Source organism: Passer domesticus, chromosome 1, assembly GCF_036417665.1.
Source record: "Passer domesticus isolate bPasDom1 chromosome 1, bPasDom1.hap1, whole genome shotgun sequence".
Lineage (NCBI taxonomy): Eukaryota > Metazoa > Chordata > Aves > Passeriformes > Passeridae > Passer > Passer domesticus.
The window spans coordinates 17,463,551-17,484,810 of NC_087474.1; the positions used below are offsets into that span (position 1 = coordinate 17,463,551).

General features: G+C 42.3%; 1 protein-coding gene across 1 annotated transcript; it reads right to left on the reverse strand.

Annotated features, from left to right (window-relative positions):
• Window positions 1-1,741: 1,741 nt before the first annotated feature.
• On the reverse strand, window positions 1,742-5,230 carry COMMD3 (COMM domain containing 3). Its single transcript, XM_064408335.1, has 8 exons — window positions 5,061-5,230; window positions 4,134-4,245; window positions 3,976-4,039; window positions 3,852-3,886; window positions 3,484-3,544; window positions 3,342-3,398; window positions 3,183-3,242; window positions 1,742-2,129 (listed from the first exon to the last, which is right to left on the reverse strand). The coding sequence occupies exons 1-8, from the start codon at window positions 5,191-5,193 to the stop codon at window positions 2,070-2,072; spliced, it is 582 nt and encodes a 193-aa protein (XP_064264405.1). The 5' UTR covers window positions 5,194-5,230; the 3' UTR covers window positions 1,742-2,069.
• Between the last annotated feature and the right edge of the window lie 16,030 nt (window positions 5,231-21,260).

The following is a 21,260-nucleotide window of genomic DNA, read 5'->3' on the forward strand; positions in this document are numbered from 1 at the left end:
GCCGCCGCCGCCGCTGCGCTCCGCTCATTTTAGTTACAGAACGCCCGGGTCTCCTCCGCTCCTCCGGGCCCTTCTCGCTCGCTCCCTCGCTCTCCGCTCCCTCCGAGTTGGCCGCCCGGGCGGCTCAGGCGCTGCGAGCGCACAGGCTCCCCGGTCCGGATGGGTCCTCTCTCCACCAGCCCATTGTCTCTCCCTCTGCCCCCCGCTCCGCCTCGCGGCCTCTCTCGCGTTCCTTCTTTTATTATTATTGTTATTATTACGAGTATTATTGTTGTTGTTATTTCATAGTTGGTGGCGGGGACCCGGGGAGGGAAGGAGGGCGGGCGGGCGGGCGGGCGGGAGGAGGGCGGAGGAGGGAAGAATGCAACGCTGAAGGCACACAGTGGAAACTGACACCGTCCCCAAAATGGCTCGGAGTTCGCCCGCCCCGCCAGCGTCACGTGGGGCGCCTCATTCCTTAAGGGCGGCCTGGGAATTAGCGGCGCTGCCGCCGGGGCCCGGCAGCCTCCCCGTGACCCAATCCCGCAACCCGGCCGCCTCCTCCCCCTCCGCCTCCCCCCTCGCTCCCTCCCTCCCCTCCCCCGCCCGCCACCCCCTCCCTTCCCTCCCTCCTCCTTTCCTCCCTCCCTCCCCTCCCCCCGGCCCTGCACGCGCTCGCCCGCGCGCCGCCGATGCCTCCTTTTCCTCCTTTTCCTCACCGCCCGCCCCGACCCCCGGCCCCGCTCCGCGGCTCCCGCCCGCCGCAGCCCCAGCGCCTCCCGCCCTCCTTCTCCGCGCTCCCTCCGCCCGCGCCGCGGCTCCCCTTCAGCCGCCGCGCCCCCGCCCTGCCCGGCGCTGCCCTCTCCATCCTCCCCGCGCCGCAGCCCCGCGGCCCGCGCGCCCTCCGGCCCCACACGCCGCCCGTCACGCTGCCCGCGCAGCCCGCGCCTCCCTCCGCGCACTTGTTGCGCGCTCCCGCCCCCGCGCGCCCCGTCCCGCCGCGGGGGGACCCGCGGGGCTCCGCGCCGCGCCCTCGCGCCTCCGCCACCGCGTGCGCGCTGCCGCGCGCCCCTCGCCCCGCCGCGCCCGCGCGGAGCCGCCGGCGTCGAGGCGGCGCGTCCCCTCGAGGGCCGCGCGGGCGCTTTTCCGCCCCGAGCGGCGGCGGGAGCGGCCGTGGCGGGGAGCCGCGGTGTCCCCACAGCCCGCGGGCGGGACGGAGGGAGCGGGGTGCACCTCGCGGTGCTCGCCTCCGGCGGGGACAAGACGCCGCCCGCCGCTCGGGCGCTGAGGAGCGGAGCGGAGCGGAAAAAGCCCTGCTCCGCTGTCCGGGACCGGCCGCCGCCGCGCAGCCTCCGCGGGGCCGCTCTCCCTCGGCGGCAGGTGCGGCCGGACCGCGCCTCGGAGCCGCTCCGCACCTGCGGGCGGCAGCGGGCGGAGAGCGGCGCTGCCCCGGCGAGCGGGAGGTGCTGGCAGCGGCCGCGCCGTCCAGCCGCCGCCGCCGCCCGGCTCCGCTCCTTCCCGCGGACTCTGCCGGCTTTCCGCCGGCTCCACGAGATTAAACCGAGTCCTTTCCTGCCCCCCGCGCCGGGGTCCGACTTCTCCTCGTAGGAGAGATGTAAGATCGGCTGGAAGTGACAAAGCGCGGCGGGCGATTCAGCGAACGCGCCGCAGCCGCGGCACGGGAAGAAGGCGCTTTTGCCTCGCTGAGCTGATCTAACATTTAGCATCTTACTTTTAGGTACAGCTAATTCATCCATAGAAATTGCACAACAGGCGCGAATAAACCTTTATTTGATCACAGAGAAAAATAAGCAGTGACAGTTGTAAAAATATACAAAATGAGATAGAAGGAATACTTTGATGACACGACAGTTCAGCAAATATTTAACAGGAGTTAATAAAAAAAAAAAAAACACCAAAAAAACCCAACTACATGAGCAGGGAATGCCCAGTGCAGACGTAAAAAATTCACTTAATTCACATCCAAGGACTTAAAAAAACCCCAGTTTGCATCAAGAGATGAAAGACATTTGTCATTTAGGAGACACTTAGGAAGGAGAGTGCTTCAGCAGGCTGACACCTTCCTTCAATCACATCTGAGTCGCTCGTTCTAGACTTTTTGCAGCATCTTTTAGCTTTCCCACTAAGTCCTAAGAGATGAAATAGAGTCTTAGAATAAGCATATTTTTTAAAGGTCAGCTAGAAGAACAGCTTATTTTTTTAAACAGAGACTCATGTGAAACCAGCACCTTGTAGTACAAAGAAGTGTTGCAACTGATGAACAGTGCAAGCAAATAATTAAATAGCTCTGTATTTTACAATGTAGTCAGAAAAGTGGAAACTGAAGGAAAACACTTTTTAAAATGTATTTTCTCCTAAAATAGATCATTATTATTTACACGTAGATTTTATTGGTATTGCCACGATGGCTAATGCTGACATTAGCTTCTGGCTTTGAAGCACTACATGGATTTCTAAAACACTGAAAATATTTTGAGTGCAATTTTGTACTAGGACCATTCTCCAGCCAAAGCACATCAGGTTTACTATGCCAGCAAACCGACTAGAAACACTCATTACTGACAAAAGGACAGCTTTTGGGACACACTTATAAAGAGGAGGTGTAAACCTTAAGTTCTAATATCTTGCTTTTCTCTCCCACCAAGCCCTCTTCCCGATCCTCCAGAGTTTGGTCACTTCCAAGCATTACAATACCTCCATTGTTCAGTTACACATTTAAATCGCTAAACAAAGATCAACGTTTGTTTCAGGACATTTCTTACATGTCATTAACACCACTGAAGAGCCTTCAGTTCCTTCTCTATTTTTAATCATGACACATTTAAATCACTGAACCAGCTTCTTTAATCATTTCTCTGAAGCACGGGAAACCAGAGTTTCAGAAAACGATGAGTTTCCTCCCACATATACATATGGATTACAGTTATGAAAACAGACAAAATATTTATGCACGTATGTAAAACACTCCCCACGCAACTAAATTCAGTTGCTTTCCAACTTTATTTGAAAAGACAGTAAAAATACACTTGGATAACTTTTATGGAAAATTCTCTTACCCTCCCAGTATTGGATTTTTAAAAAAATAATAGTGTATATGATTGATTCATTTTGATTGGCAATTTGTTAAAGACATGTACATCCACAACTGGGGCTAAGCACAGAAAGATGAAGGAAACAAGTACCTGTAATTGGTCCATTGTACAACTAAAACTAACATCTGGGTGTGATCCTGAATCACTGTTCTGAAGGGGAAAAAAAGCAAAGAAACAGCAATGTCTATTGTATTTCAAAAATATCTTAAAATTGCATTTTTTCCTTTGAGGGTGCTGGGAGTACAGTACCTCTACGTTTAAGGTCACCAAATAGGAAGGCTGGTAAGTTTTATGAAGTTGATTGTTCTAAATTAAAAACAAAGAACATATTAAAAATCCAGGTCTCAGCATTAAAACAGTCTAAAGAAACACCTTGATCTGTTAAAATTACCTTGATCTGATATTCCAAGCGCCAAGACACATCAGTTATATGGAGAGGAGATCTGCCTATGCTGAAAGACACAACAGTTACAAGTCCCCTATGCTAAAAGGAAAGGTCATTTTCTCAAGCTGTCCATCAATAAGGAACTTTTCATGATCCTGGTAATGCTTCTTGGGAAGTTCTAAAAGGTTATTTTAGAGCAGAATTCCAAATGAAGAAAAGTTTCAATAGCTGTTTTCTAGAGTTTAAAATGCACTTTATTTTTTAATGTTACAATATTACTTACTTTAATCACCTAAAGTATGCAGAAGTGTCTTCCAGGACAGTTTCAAACTAACTGCAAGTGAAACCATATCTCTGCTGAGTGATTGACCTACCTTCCCAATAGGATTTCCAATGCATCCTTGTTTTTCTGAAGCAAGAGAAAAAAAATAAAATTACTAGGTTCAATAAATTCCTATGAAAGAAGAAAAATTAATATGCTAAAGTTGGTTTAAAAACCTGATATTCGGTGCAAAATTGTTCTATTCTCTCTTTATCCAGTTTGCAGTCTTCTAGGCACGTGCTACAGGGAAAAAGAATTTATTAGTCTTCTGTTAAGATTAACTCAGCAGTACACTTTTAAGTAGAAAAATGGTGCAGCTTCCAAGTATGAGTACCTTATAGCAGATATGTCAGCTTTCTGCTTCCCTGCCTCCAGAATACACGTTGCAGCCGCAGCATGGCAATGTTTTAATACTGTAGGGTCAATATCTTTCAGGTCTGGATCGTCTAAAATAAATGAATTACTGATGACACACTTGCCAAGCCCCAGCACACGGTACCAAAGGCTGCTGCTCGCCCTTTGAACGCTATCTTTCCCACAAAAACGTCAAAATGAAACACATGCGGTGTTTGAGAGCGAAAGGACAGAAGAAGCAGGCAAGGTGCGAGGAGGCGGAGGGGAAGGTGAGGGCTGCAGCGCCGGCGGGGGCCAGCCGTGCCAGGCGGGCGGCGCTGAGCGCCCGCCGCCTCCGCATCCCCTTCCCAGCAGGAAAAAAGCAAAAAAAAAAGGAAAAAAAAAAGGAGGGGGAAAAAAAAAAGAAGAAGAAAGAAGGAAAACCTCAATTTCCTCTGCGAGCCCCGTCCGCGATCCTCAGCAGCGCCTTAATGCGGGGACACCGGCCCGGAGGGGCAGCGGGACCGCCCGGCGCCGGCAGCTCCCTCCGTCCGCGGAGCGCTCATTAACGCCGCCACATTAATTGCCCGGCCGCGCACCCTCAGGACGTGTCCACGCGCGGAAGCCCCGCGGGGCGGCAGCGGGGCAGCACCGCCTGCTCAGCGCAGCGCAGCGCAGCGCACCCGCGGGCACCAACGCGCGGGGCCCCGCCCGGCCCGCGCCCCTTGTCCGGACAGCTCGGAGCCTGACCGAGCGGCGACGTGAGCGGTGACACCCCGCGCAGCGGCACCCCGGGGCCGCCCCGCGGGTGTGCGCGGGCAGCGCCCCGCGGCGCGGACACGCGCGTACCTGCGCGGGGGACGCACGGAGCCCCGCGCTCCGCGCAGCGGCGCGGCCCGCACCCCCCGCGCCCCGCGCCGCGCCTTACCCAGCCCGGCCTGCGGGTGATCCAGGAGGCTGCGGAAGGCGGCGCGGAGGAGGGCGGCGAACGGGCGGCGGGGGAAGCGGCGGGGGTCGCCCAGCAGCCGCCAGCCGCCCTGCGCGTACGGCGACAGCTCCATTGTGGGCGCCGTGACCTTCGACACGCGCCCACGTGACGCGCGCGCAGCTGATCGCGGGCGCGAGGCGGGGCCGCCGCCGCGGGGCGGGCGCGGGCGGGGCGGGCGCTGCTGCCCGTGTGGGGCCGCCGGTGCCGGTGCTGCTGCTGCTAACGCCGCTGCCGCCGCTGCCCGTGGGGCCGCCGGTGCCGGTGCTGCTGCTGCTAACGCCGCTGCCGCCGCTGCCAGTGGTACCACTGGTGCCAGTGCCACTGGTCCGCGCCTCCCCCCGCTCCCCTGCCCCACCCAGCTCCGCCGCTGACCGCTCCGCGCGTGTCCCGAGTGCCGCCCCTCGCGGTGCTGTTTTCGTGGGAGATGCGCCGCGGGGGCGCGTTTTGGGGTGTAATTAGCTCCTAATGACTCTTAAAGGTGCTCGTGTCTCCTGAAATCTCTGAAGCGCTCGTGTCTGGGTAGGTGCCTAGCGTGCGTGTGTTGGTGTGAAGCTTCACAGCCCCAAAATGTCTTGCCGGCAACCTCAGATCCTCAGGAACAGAGCCTTATTCCTTCGTTGCGGAGGATCAGAGCCACCGAGGCTGGAAAAGGCGTCCAGGATCGTCAAGCCCAGCCCTCGCCTGCACAGCAGCGTACCCACCCAAGCACAGCAGAGCGCCACGATCCACTCGGGTTTTTTGACATTTCCTGGGATGGAGGCTCCATCACCTCCCTGGGGAGCCTGTTCCAATGCTTAGCCACTCTTCCAGGAAAGAATGTTATTTTGCTTCTGAAACACCTATGTGTATCATCAGATATTCCCCCCTCTCCCCACAGTTATAGATTTGAGTATCAAACCATGATTTTTACCTGTGGTTATGGCCAGCTGCAACTTGAACTTACTACTGAACTAATTCCTTTTTTTTCCTAGAGTAATTTTCTAGCCAGGATTGCTGTTGTATTTTGGCAAAAGGCTTTGATATTTACATTTTGATACACAAAAATTAGTTACAAATATAGCCAAAACAGCCTTTTGTGGTGATTTAGGGAAGGTGTACAGCTGCTGTCTGAAAACATTTCCATGAAAATCTAATAAATGCTTCACGAGGTATTAACCGCTTATGTTAGCATTTTGTTCTTTAAGTGTGGAAACATTGCCATAATCCTCAAAAATACTAACGTTTACTTAAGTAACTTAAAAGTAAGCAATGCAATATTGTGTGGTGATATCTCAGCTAAGGACCAAATCAGTACTGCTGTAGTCAAAAAAGGTAAAGGCCTTAGTGTGTTACATGAATGTTACAATCATGATGCATATGACCTTTGGAGTTCATGTACAGAAAATGTTTCAGATCTCATTTTTTTTTTGTGTGTGTCTATTCTGAATGGTCAAGAACGTTACTGTGTTCCTTGGCAGTCTTTATTGAGCAAACATTTCTGCTGGACATTTCTTAAAGGGAAATGCAATGCTGAAAGCTACTCAGCCTAAAAAATACGAGTAAAAGCTGAAGGCCTTTGGCAGATTCATTATTCTAAAATAATATCTATACAAGTCAAAATGACCAAAAAATTTAATTTCTTCTGAACTTTTGTGGTAATTGACTGGTAGCTGGTTTAACCAAAAAGTTATTTGTAATTTTGTATCCATCAATCTTACTAATTACAATCCAGCATCTAAGTGCTTGGTCCAGCTCTGGAGGCCACTTCCAGCTTTGTCCTAGCACAGATGGCAAGATTAGACTTTATCACATCTCACCACAACACCTTTTTGTGTTTATTTGAATCATGCTACATTTGAGATCACCCATCAACTTATTTTCTTTTTCTTTTTTTTTTTTTTGTGATTTTAATATTTTTGTGATATTAATTGATTAACATTTTTTGCAAACCCAGCCAGTGCATGCATCTCCTTCAGTATGGATGCAGGCTATCAAAAGATTCTGCCTCCAGTTTCCTGCCTCCTGTGAGTTGTCTGGCCACTGTGTTATAAAAACACACATTTATATACCTAGGTCTGAATTGTGCCCAAATTAAGGTAAAGAGGAAAATCATACTGGCTGCAGGATCAGGCTCTCAGTTCTAACTCCCATGTACAATATTAGGCCTCATGCTACTGTGCAGAATGAGCATGGAATGTTTTGGAATACAATCTGAAATGCTATCTCTGGCCTGATATATAAAAATTAATACCACAGAATTTAAAAACTGCAAGCTTCAGAGTCTGGCAGACAGAAGCCCCAATTTTTTAAAAATTTTTAATTTTTTTTTTTCCTAGAAACAAGAAAGTGGTGGTGACAGCCAGGTGGGCTGACAAAATAAGGCACCTTCTGTCTCTTTTTGGTATGGTTGTCAAATACAGATGTGATACCTAAGAAAAGCCAGCAGAAAATGGAGGTGAAGAAAAACCATAACATGGAGGAGAGGACAGAGTTCTGAGCTGTAGACTTACAAAGATAAAGAGACCAGGGCTTCAAAAAAGGGTTGTCACCTAAAATATATTAAATAAACACACAGGGTATGATTGCACATTACAGAAATTTCTTCTTCAACATCCCATTATCATTTATAGCATATTGAAATCTATAAATTAACATCTAGCTTTAAAGGTGAAACAACTGCTGAAGAGTCATTGTAAGATTATGTAGTACATGTAACTCTCATCACGATTTCATCACAAAATTTATATTATCAAGTCTTCTGCCCAGTCTCTCATCTTGACGTTTTTTCTTTCTTTTTCCCTCCAAGAAAGTAATGAGATGGATTCAGATGGGAAGATTGCTCTGAGATTTTACTAATTGTTTAGAGCATATACACATTTTACAGAGCTGTTCATTAAAATTTCCTAGAGAAATCTAAACTGTATATTGAATAAAGAAATTATGAAGGAAACGCATAAATATTGAATAATAATTAATCAGGGAAATAGACTACCTCAGCCCATGCCAGATAGTAATTTTTACAGCTAGAGCTTTGTTACTTAGAACAAAATGGTTCAGCTGTTCAAAATGAAGGGAAATCATTAGCATCTCCAGAGGACTAATTCATAAAATTTAAACACTGGCATAAGTATTCCTGAAAAGTCTCAGATTAACATTTTTTCATCTGTCATAGAGTTAAGAAACAGTAACAGAAGATGTTATTCTAACACCAGTTTTCTGCCAAATTATTACTGAATTCCAAGAATTTCTTCCACACATTAATGGAATGCCCCTTCAATTTTCTTTTAAGTCAGTATCAAGCCTTCTTTGTTATAAAATATATTTTTCTGAATAAAATATTTTAAGTAGATCAAAACAGTAAAAATAAGTCAGTATTTTCTACAAAAATTATTTCTTGCTGGATTAGTATCTTTAGAGACAGTGTGATATCCATATACCAGTAACTGACAGGATCATAGGAATAAAGAAAAGGAGTCTGCATATGCCAGAAAGTCCAGGAAAATTTCTCTCATAATCACAGGCACTAAAATGCAGTATATTAAATAAAATACTGCCTTGAACCAGGCAATTATGTGACTTATTTAATTGGTATGATTATTGTAGGCAGTCCTCACATCTGCTGAAAATGCAGTACTTGTTACTTATTAAAAAGAAAATATTTGCTTTCAGAAAATTTTGGTATGTATTAATTTCAATAAATGCATTGTCTAGACACAAGGACTATCCAATAAAACATGCTTTGTTTGCTTACAAATAGTTCTGATTAACAGTTAAGGACCCTAGCTTTTTATTTAAATATGTGAAAGCACTTGATTTATTTTGGTAAGTTAAAACCTATAGTAGTTGAATACATTTTATACCAGGTATTTAATCTTTTTTGGTCTATTTCACATGAAAACCATTTTTTCTACTAGGTAGTATTTTTGGAGTTGAATGAGATTAATTTATTAAAAAATAAGTGGGTCTTATCTATTTACCTTTTGATTAGCTTTATTCAACTTGCTTTTTTCTTATATTTGTCAAAACTTAAAGTCTTCTGATTTTCCCTTCATACATGAAAAAAGACAGATATTCCTAGGCTGCAGGAAAAAAAGAGGAAAAAATCTAGAGCTTTGACATTTTAATTTTACTTTTAAGCTGTTGATATTTCAGTCCTTATTTAAATACTCAGGAATAGAGGCAACCAGAGAAGTACCACTGCTTAAAACATTATAGTTCCTCTGGTTTCTTGCAGTTCAGGAAAATCTTACATATTATAAAAGTTCCATTACCCCCTTATTTTATTAAAACACAAATCAAAACTCTAAAAATTTATTTGAATTTATATTTTATAATTTCTTGCCAAATAAAAAAAAATCACAGGGATAATTTGCATACTTTATGTCCAAGATCATGCAAAAAACTGAGTAATAAAAGAATGTAAAAATCTGTGGATGTGAGCCAGAGTCACTGTGATGTACAGTGCATCCTCCAGGGTAGCAGCTTTGTTGTTTTATGTGTTTTGATTTATTTTGAAGTCCTTCTAATTAAATGGAAGTTCTGTATTTACTGAATTTTCAGTCGTTCTCTTTCTTTCTTTCTTTTTCTTTCACAGAGAAATAAAGCTAAGTAGCTGAGAACGTGTTTGCTCTTTCTCTGGATAAAACTGTGATGTCTTTGATGAAATTCGTGGAGGTTTACAAATGAGGCCTACATAGAGCATGCTGCTTTTAATGCCAGATGAGAAATACAAACATTCCTGCTGCTTTGCTGGAATTACTGTTGTAATTCCATGTCTAGTCCTGTGTCACAGACAAACAGTTTGTCATATTCACAAAAATACTAGGACCTGCTTTTTAGTTATTTTATTGGTATTCTGTCTTTGTAAGCAACACTTATTGAAAGCAGGTCTTGAAATGAAAATATTTTCTACTTTTCAAATGATCTGACATAATTTACAAATGCTTCAAAGTTGAGGCAGCTCTCAGATACAGATGTCACACATTGTACCCAAGATCTTTATTTCTAGCTTTATTTTGTAGATTTATTGAGAAAAGTCGAATCTGTATGTGAATTTTAACAGCAAGCCAAGTATAATTGAAATTTGTTAATGTTTAAAGTAAGGCTTTTTACATGTTTATACACGTGATGGTAAGATTGTAGCCTTGCTGGTGGAACCCTGTAAGGAGGATGTTATGTTCCATTGTCAAGAAGCATTCACAGTCTGTCACATTAGCGCTAGAGATGTGTGTAGAAGAGTAATTACTATAAGCTGACATCCAGGAAATGTAAGTAAAAATAGATAAACCTCAAAGGAAAATTAAGCTGTGGGGCTCAGGTACTCTTTGTCTCCAGATGTTTAATGTCACTACACTAAAATGTTATTTAGCATAGCACCTAATTTTGCTATGTAAAATAATTTTGTATTTATATAACAAACAGAAATGTGATTTTCTTAGTTTCCTATCAAATTAGATAAAAGAAGAAATACAGACAGTGAGATATCGTTAATCCAGTATTTAGAGGTACTTGATACAACATTTTAAATTCTCTTTATACAGTTCCACAATATCAAGCAGCAAAAGTATCTAATTCTGCTAATGTAATAAACAGTTTTTATAAAAACCTCGATGAAACAGATGTTGTAATATTGCAGCAAGAACAAGCACTATATGGCATTTTTTTTGCCAGGATTAGACCTGCTGTTTCAAGAAAGTGTTTGATTCTGGTCATAAAGCAGGCTTGCATGCCAAAATGATAGATGCCTTAAAAGAAGCTTTGATAAATAAAGTCCTGCAGACCTTGGCATTCACAGTTTCCTTTTGGCAACAGTGAGGAATAGCTGAGTAATAGTTAGGAAACTGACTTACTTAAAATGGTTTATTACATCTAAATATATTAGGGCTAGATCTGCAGCTAGTGTGAATCAGCATATCTGCCTTCAAATTACTTATATTGCATTGTGTCAGCAGAGAATCTGGCCCAAATCCATTATCTAGAGGGAATATCAACTACTACAAAGCATACTTATCTAACCAAAAGCAAACGTAGTGTACGTAGCTCATTGATGTTTCTTGTAACACTTATGTTAACCTTTATAGTGTGATAAAAATCTGGCACAGTTATGTATGGTTGCAAAGGATCTTGCTTTGATAATATCAACAATTATAAATTAGCGCTATTGCTTTTAATGCTGCTTCAAATTACATTGATAAAAGCTTAACTTGATATTGATGAGAGGACTAGTAATTTAGGATCTTGCTGTTGCTCTAATTAACTTTACTGGGAGCAGAATGAGGCCTCTCCTCTGAAACAGATCTGCCTATCAAATAGTATGATGTGGTTTGCGTTTTTTCCTTTTAAATTTTTTTTTAATATTTGTAGTGTGTTTTTTGTGTTCTCTTGCTGCACATATTTTGTATCTTGTAACAGCCACACTTTAGAGAATCACATAGTTTAGAATCCTGGCTTTTACGTATAAACAAGCATTTTATTCAACTCAGTAAAACCTTCAAGAGTGAATTCAGACACAGAGGCATCTGCAGAGTTCCAAGTTAAAAGTTCTAGTTGAAATGACGACCCTGCGAGACCCAGAGTAACACAGCAAACCCTGGTTCATTCTCCATTTCTTTGGCTCGATTAATGAAAATTTAGGAGTTATCAGAATTTTGAGCAGTAAACACTGGGACTAAGTATCTCAATTAGTGGCTGTGATGCTACAACCATTAAACCTGTTCAGCAGATGCTGCAGCAGTAACTTACGGGCTGATCAAAGCATTGAAGTACGTGGTATTTTACACATGCTGGATTGTCTGCATCATTTACACGACATCAAGTTTACCTCAGGCTGTGGAAAGAGTTTTGCTCTTAAAAATACAGTTGTGGTTTCTGCTCGTTTTAAATGGCAAATGACATTATGATTGCGCTGAGAAAATGAAGGTGAATGCTTTGGTGACTCTAAATTTATTGTACTGGCAACACCACTGAAAACTATGAGTGTCCATGTGCTCTCTGTTTCATGCAAGATTTATTTGTTGTGAGAGAAAACCCTGATGATTGGTTACTGAATTAGGTCAATAAGCAGTAGGATAGTGATAGGGGAGATTCTATTGCTCTTGGGGATTTAGGCTTCCTAGCACGACATTTAAATCAATAGGAATCATCAGCTACCCTAATCTGCCCATACCAAATAGCACTGGGCCTAAGGTGGTGGAGAAAAATTGGAAGAGACCCTGGGAAATTGCTTTCTTTTCCTTGAAAAAATTAATGAAATGTATTGTGTAGGTGCTTATAAAGATTTTTATCATCTTTTCTGTATCTGCAATTTTATTTTTAAAAAATGTAATTTCTAAAGATAACACTAATTATAATAATAATCACTTGTTCTTTATGCAGTCATAGAATTCAACTATTTTTGCAAATCCATCAGTGACCTGTCAAAATGTAGAGAAGAAAGCGGCACAAGACAAGAAATTCCAATTACAGTATAAACAAAATGTTAAGATCCTGTCTTGCAGCTGCTGGAAGTAGTTAATACAGTGCTGATACAGTTAAAATGACAACAGAAACACAGAGTTAAAATTACACAGCTATGAAAAACCAATATGAAGGAATTTAAGAAGCCTCTATTTCGTAGGTTAAATAACACTTAATCAGTAATAATTCAAAATACCGATGATAAAAGCCAGAACTATATAAGTCCATCAATGAAACCAATGATAAATCTGAGTTATTTTCACATTCTATGTTTTCACTGAGTACACAGGAATTTGAGGTGAATGTATACTGCCATAGCAGCTCTTGGAAATCTGGGAAACAATGTTTTTCTAAAGGCAAACTTAATTTCTTAGTAGCAGTCAAATATAATTTAATTTTGGTCAATTTTCTATATAAAATCCTGAATTACATTTATTATATAGACTATAAGAAAGATACTAAAAATTATATAAGAAATATAATTATTAATACTAATTACAATATTATAATAATTAATAATATATATTATATTTTTATACAGGTGACAACAATTTTAGATAATGTATTATCTACAGTGCATCACTGAAAAAACCTTTTCCCTCCTCTTGCTTTATGCTTATTATAAAACACAAGTAAACTCTTTGTTTATATGGTTATGTTTCTTAAAAGAATCTTTGCAGACAAAAGACTGCATCTTAGACCTCCTTTCAAAATAAGCATTAGAAGCTGCCTTGAATTTGACTGTATGCTCACCCAGGAAGATGTTAACCTTAGAGAGCTACGTCAGCTTGTGGCAGATATTCACTGACGGCGTGGCAGATATTCGTTCTGACTCTGTCAGCCAGGAAGTCTGCTCGCAGCACCTACATGGGATGTGTGTTTGTTCAGGCAAATGTTGTTGCCATTATACCATTTTTACAGCAATAAAGTTCCATTGAGGCCAATTAGGAACTACTAGAGTGGAGACGGAGCAACAAATTTCAAAATTTGATCCATCATTTCTTGGCTGTCAAACCCCGTGCCCATCTGCTCACATGGCAAGCAGCCCACTTGCAAGTGAGCTGGACCTTTCCTCTAAGAAATGAGTGACAGGGAAGAACAGTTTCGTTCGCCTCTAACAATGCAAACCAATTTTTTTCCCCTGCAGGAACTGTGGTCCAGTATCTATGAGAGCTGGACAGCATTTGCCTTCTTTCACTTAATTATGTTTCTTTGACAAGTACGTTGTTAGAAATGGTTAAGCAACAGAGGAAAGAAAATCAGGGGTTTACTGGTAGTGCTTGCTGCCAAAAAGACAGGTTGTATTGGAACAGGTGCTTTGAAAATCTGTGAAAGCCAGCTGAAAGGTGTCAAAATGTGCATAACATGAACCAACAGTTCACAGACATTTTGTGTGAATTTGGTGTTGTATCAGGAAAGTTTAGAAGGAACTCTCAGCAGAGATTATCTGCCTTAGGAGCAGCCAGCCAGCTTAACAGGCAGACCCTTGTCTGCTCGATCACAGCGTGCATGATGCTCTCATGCAGGAGGGAAGACAAAGGAAAGAAAAAAGATTTCCTTCTGTTACATTTATATACTTCATTATCTTGGAATCATCAAATCAGGAAAAATGATATAATAATCTCTTCCTAAAATATGTTAAGCCGATCATCTCGCCTAAAAATAAAAGTAGATCAATTGCGACTCCATAAGCTGTATTTGGGTGAGTGATTAACTGCAGAGTGTGTGCAGGTAAAAGAAAGTAGAATGTGTGATCCTTTTTTATCATACCGGTCAAACGAATGCCTGTGAGCCACACTTGTCCCTTGACCTTGTTAAATGTGGCCCACGTGTTGGAGGGAGTACAAGAAACTTTTCTGACACATTCCCTTCCCACATGTTTTTCCTGCAGTGTGCTACTGTAGATAGTTCTAAAACACATGGGACTACAAGTGGGTTCCCCATGTGCTTTTAAAACCTAACAGAGCTACAACAGTCAAAACCACATGGGGATAGAAAGGGAGCATCAGGGAAAAAAAAGCTTTTTAACTATTTGTGTTCACATTCTTCATGTGCTCAGAGAACACATGGGAGAGCAAGAGCAAGACAAAAAAGACAAGGGAGAGCAAGAGAAAAAAGGAAGAGGAAGAAAGAAGCAAAGAAAAAGGAACAAAGCAAGATGGCATTGAAAAGGAAAAGGAGAAAAGACAAGTGAGAAAGGAGAAGGCATTGCAGGGAAATGACAGGAACTGACAGGGAAAAATCATAGAGAAAATAATTTCACTGCTTGAAAGGATTAAACCAAATAAGCTTGCCTGTGCTTTTCATTTCAGCTTTATAGTTTGTGTGTGTGTTTAGTTTTAACAAATGTAAGAGGCATCCTGTGCACGTCCCCCATGTCATCCCTCCGTTCATTTTGTCTCCCAACGCTGCATCTTTGTTTCTGCTTTCTCATTCCGTCTCTTGCTTACCCCTCCCCTTTTTGTCTTCCCTGCCTCTCACAGGCAATGAATGAGACGTAGCATATCATTGTATTAGCAGGGCCAGGTTTTTCCTGAACTTGCCTTAAAAATGGAATGCCAGTGTGCTGTTATTCTTTCAGCCTCCCCCGCTGCCACCCAAGACTCAGTGGAGACAGCCTGAAATCCTCTACAGAAACCTAAGTGAGCATATGAGTGAAATGTGATTTTGCTCCCTGTCAGTTATGGGATATGGTCATAGTCTTGATTTCAAGGAGATTTTCAAGTCAGTGCTGAGAAATTTTTCACTTTCTTGGTGAAGTTAAAGAGGAACAAATAAACTATCTCCCAATCTTCCTCTCTCATGCTTGTGGACACACACCTGCGTGTGCAGCCTCTCCTCTGGACATCTCGAGGTGTACTACTCTCTGTGTGCTCCACTTACCCTGTAAGCTGTCATTGGGAAAGACAGTTTTGTGTATTGCATAGCAAATCTAAGTACTCTCACAGAAATATATAAATATTGTGTTATCTAATATGATAGATTTGGTTTAATTTGAACTGGAATGAAAATTAAATAGCTTTGCATCAATTTTTTTATTATGTTATCATTGGATAGCCTTTTGTGTGATCTCAGAATTTTTTGTTTGATTTGGGGAAGAAGATGATGCTGAGATTCGGCATTGCATTTAGATTTATGATTTTTATCTTTATAAGCAAAGGAAGAATCTTTAAATATACATGTACTCTGGTTTTGTCCCCGCTTTCTTTGGATCTTGCACTCTATTTTTCTATTTCTGGTTGTTGACCCTTTTTAGCTGCATGGCAGGATCTCAAGGTTTCCAAACTGAAACCAGGAGCTCAGGAGGATGAACAGCTTTCAGGAAACGGTCAACAGCTCTCAGGGTGCAAATCTAAAGGTCATTTGTTATCACATCTGTTCCTGTCAAGGCGCCCTCTCTGAGGCAAAGCCCATCGGAGAGGCTGGAAACCCTGGGAGGTTCTGTGGTAGGATTTTCTCTCTCATGCTGTATGATGAGACTGAAAAGAGTGCATTCATCTGTGGAGTTCTCCCAGTGTCAGGGAAAGCTGTCAGAAACCTTTTCCCCCTGCCCTGTTTCACTGTGACCTTCATTTCCCAGCCAGTGGCCTGAGCCTAAGTGCAAAACCCTCCCAGTCAATATTAGGATTTGTCTGATCTCTCCTGGTTCTCTTAAGGCAGGGTAAAACTGGAAACCACCATTTGGCAGCAAGTCCAAGATATTTTGGATGTGGCTGTGAGGAATGAGAGTCAGAGGAGAAGGGGAGAATGCTGGCATTGAAGGAGCAGCCCAGGATGAGTGCTGGGGATAGCTTTGCTAGCGTTGGAACTTCTCAGTGCTGAAAGTTGTTCACTGCGTGGAAGTTACAGAGCTGGTTGGGCTGGGCAAGCCATGCTGCTCAGGCTTGAGGTAGAGTCCTGCTCTGGGCTTCCCACCATCCACTCACATCACTAGGATCACTGTGCCACATCGCTCCAGAAGATTGCCAGAAGTATTTTGTACATAGAAGTGGGGACCAGCATGCATTTTGTGGCAGTAACCCAATTATTTAGGCTGAGATATTATCGTGTACTACCCTACATCGTAGTACTGAAAAAAAAAATAAAAAAAATAAAGGCAGAATTTAGAATATGCTGTATTATCTAGTGGAATTCCTGTATTATTCTGGTAGAATATCCTGTATTGTCTGGGCTGTTATCTAGTCCAGTTTTTAAATAATATGTGAATATATTAAAATACTTGATTAACTTATGCAGTGTTCTTATATCAGGTAGGTAATATCAGGTAGCAATTGTAAGCACATTCCAGAGTACTTGTTCACTTATTCTGTTATTTACAGGACTGTATTAGACTAATGTTATCAGCCAAAGCATCTGCTAGCACAATCTGATAACACCCTGTTGGGATCTATGTAGGTGTCCCATTTATTGGCTAGACTGCTTTAAATAACTAAACTATTACATGTCTCTGTTTATATTTTGGAAAACAAATAGTTTCTGTAAATTAAAGGAAGTGGAGATATAGTAGCTTAGAGCATAACCCATTTTTAAGCATAAATAAATTCAGACAGATTCTTTACACATTCTGAAATTTCAGTGAATTTTTAATGTCTCTGTTGCTCTCTTGAGGTAAAAAAGTTAGGTAACAGAGGTACTTTGTGGAAGAGGCTTTTGTCCTTGTTTACAATGAGGAGGTATTCCAGAACTGTTCCACATTGTATCTTACATAGCAGACAGAGGATAAAAAATAGTGCATTCTGCATCTGTCACTATTCTGCATCTGTCACTCAAAGAAAATTCCCTTTCCCCTTTTTGGGAAAGTTGCCTAAGGATGATGGGATATGACTGATAGCAATAATCCATATTTAGGCAGCTAGAATATTGTGACAACATTAGCTAGAGTAAGGGAATGCAGACAAAGTCAAAACATCTGTTATGGTGACTTTTACCCTATTATTTCTAGTTGTTGTGGTGTCATAGCTTGCATTCCTACATCATCTTTCCATAAAAGTATACATCTAGCTTTGAAATTCAGCTCTAACTTTAAATTACTTCCTTTACACTTCATATAATACAATTAATAATCTGAAACACAGCAGTTAATCTTTGTGTTGGGTTTGCTTGGACAGGTTTTTGTAGTGAGAGGGCTATGGAGGGTTTCTTTGAGAAGATGCCAGAAGCTTTCTCCATGTCCAACAGAACCAATGCCAGCCAGCTCCTGGTCTTGGCCAGGACCAAGCCCATGGGTGATGGTGGTCGAGCCTCTGGGATAACAAACTGAAGAAGGGGGAAGAAATCCTGTGAGACTTCACATGGAGAGAGGAGTGAGAGAAACAACTCTGCAGACACCAAGATCAGTGGAGAAAGAAGTGGAGAAGGAGCTCCAGGTGTGGGAGCAGAGATTCCCTTGGAGCCTGTGGTGAAGGCTTCCCTGGTCCAAGGTGGAGCAGAGATCCCCTTGCAGCCCGCAGAGGTCCCCACGCCGGAGCAGGGGAGTGCCCAGAGGAGGCTGTGACCTTCTCAGATGCCCAGTCTGGATCAGGCTCCTTCCAGGACCTGTGGCCCTCTGAGAGAGAACTCCCACTGGAGCAGGTTTAGCTGGCAGGACCTGTGAGCCCACGGGGATCCACAGTGAGGCAGCTGATTCCTGAAGGACGGTGCCTTGGGGAAGAGACCATGCTCTAGATGCTTGGGAAGAACTGCAGCCCACGAGAAAGGCTTAGCTGGAGAAATTAGTAAGGACTGTCTCCCATAGGAGAAACCCTGTGCTGGAGCAGGGGAGGAGTGCGAGTTCTCCTCCTGAGGAGAAAGGACCAGCAAAGAAAACACGATGAATTGACCACAGCCTCCATTCTCTATGCCCCTGTGCTGGGGGGAGGAGGTAGAGAAAATGGGGAGTGAAGCTGAGCCTGGGAAGAATGGAAGGGTGGGGAGAAGGTATTTTAAGATTTAGCTTTTATTTTCTCATTACCCTGCTCTGACTTGCTTGGTAATAAATTAAGCTAATTTCCCCAGGTCAAGTCTGTTTTGCCCATGATGGTAACTGGTGGCTGGTCTCTCCATGTCCTTATCTCAATCCATGAATCTTTTGCTATATTCCCCTCCCCTGTCCAGCTGAGGAGGAGAGTGATAGAGTGGGTGGGGAACTGGCATCCAGCCAGGGTCAACCCACTATAATCTTTACTGTACAAGTAAGAGATCTTCTACTTGATAGATTGCAAAGTATGTTGGATTTTATCCCTGATTATGAGAATAATTTGATTTGCCTCAACATAGCCATTAAATGGTTACAGAGAGATTGATTGTAGTGTTATGAAGGATTTCACTTTTAATGATTTTATAAGAGAGATTCAGAATATAAACAGGTTTCATGACTGTTCTTAACTGGAATATCTGAATATATACCCTTCCATCTCTACAACACTCAGCTTGCCATGGAAATTTTTGGCAGAATAGTGATTCCTTTGATTTTCCAGCCCTTCTTATCACAATATGTTGCTGTATTGCTAGGACTATAACAATGAGGACATGGTTATATAAACCACAGGACACAAATGCCCAGAATAAAGCACTATAATAAATGAAAAAAGGTGTAATGTGTTACGATCCTGATCCTGTTGCATGATAGGTCTCAGCCAGAAGATTTCGTTCTGTAAAGTTCAGAGAGGATCGGTCCCATGATGTCTGCTAGGAAATGTGGGTATTAATTCTGATTCTGCCTCTTTCACCAGTCACTCTACTAATTAGCAGCAAGACATGGTGCTGGTAACTTATAGCTGCTGTGTAGCTGGAGCATAGGAGCATCTGCAGTGTCTGTGCGTGGGCTGCCAAGTCCCATTGCACGTCCTCTGTTCATTCCCTGTGCCTGCTAGAATAACATGTTATGATACTGGACTTCCAAAGAATATATTAACTTCCTGACTCTCTATAGTAATACCCTACAGCTGGTTCAAATAAACATTCCAAGCCAGTGCATTTTTCATCTTGAAAAAAATAGCAATCCCAAAGAAGTTTTGTATTTATTCAATGCTTACTGTCATTGCCTTTGACACTGAGAACAAAATTAATAGTTAAAAATATTGGAGTTACTCTCTAGGCCTTTGCATTGATTCTCTTTTGTTGTTCTTCATTTATTTTGTTGACCATTGCCATCAAAAAGAGAAGAAAAACTGCTCATGGCATTAATTTTCTTGAGTTATTGCACTGTTCTGTCTCACTAAAACTTTATTGTGTTTTTTTTATACTTTGAATAAAATGTAACTGTTTTTATCTGAACAAGAATCCATTTAAAAAGTTCAGATTGCTCTTGACTTTACCTACCTTTTGTTGTGAAATTTTACTGACATTGATACACAAACCAAGTAATTAATATGTCTACATTAAACTTTTGCATACTGTTAAAAATATGTTTATGTGTTTCTTTAATGATTCCATTGTCAGTTCATCTATTAAGGCTTTTATTAAAAAAACTGTTGAAACATGGCTGAGAACCAGCCATGGCAAAGTCATCGTGTCAATAATGGATATTTGGGTTGGATAAGGACTGTGGTTTTGGTCATGTTTGATTACATGATTTTTGCAGTTAAATTGTTGTAGATGCACTGGCTTTTGGCTTCAGAAAGAGTACACATGATTAAATAAAGAAAGATTTTGCTCCAAATATTGTTCATCCACAACATACTAATTCCCACCAGAGAAAATGAAATATGTCACAGCCTACAGATCTCCTATTTCTATTTCATACTGCCATTTATTAAGTAATTTCCTCAAGAAATTGCTTAGATGAGCCAGGCTTCTGAGTTGGTTTCATGTAATCTAAGCTGTAATTATGGAAAAATGTATGGATAGAATTATGGAAAATATTATGCATGTCCATCCTTTTCTGAATTTTGTTTTAATTCTTTGGGCTAATTACAAAGAAAAAAAATTATATTTCCAGTAAGTTGTGGAACAATCAGAGTCATTCAAATACATGTGATATCCAGAGTTAAGAAGTTTTCAAAAGCTGGACATTAGTGTTGATCTCTCATCCAAATGGCAGTGATGTAAATGGGAATGTGTCCCTGATTTCAGTGGGAGCAGGAGTAGGTGTTAGTTTTTCATTTTATGCAATACACGAAGAAGTCAATTGTGTATGCAAGACTTACACTGATGTCAGATCTACATTTTTATATGGTTTGTTACAGTCTGTGAATAACTGGACTGTATGGATATAAATCTGTCTTTGATTAAGATAGATTATTCTGGTGTCCTGCTATAAGATTATTTTACATTAACGGAGTTATCATTGACAAGTACAGAATCATTCTGATTTATAGCACTTTCTGAAAAATGTACACATCTGTGAAAAACGCCGACTTACGTCTGGAATTAAGGGTTAGATGCATGTTCTTTTTATTCTGTCTTTGCATAAAAAAAACTATTTGCCTGTTACTGGTTCACATAGTCAACGTAAATTTGCTTTTCTCAGACATCTTTACAGAATTTACAGATAAGGTTTTACGACTGGAAGCAAGGGAGTATTGTAAAACTGCAGTATTAGACAAAGTACATAAGAACATTCTGAACCCCCAAATGCTATATTAAGGTCACACACGCTTTAAATTAGGACCCTCTGTTCTCACTCATAAATGTCTCAAACTTTCAACTTCTGATCTGAAACTTTTGGTGGTTGAATATTGTAACAGTAGCCACTGGAATTAGTAGATACTGACCCTTGTGCCATAT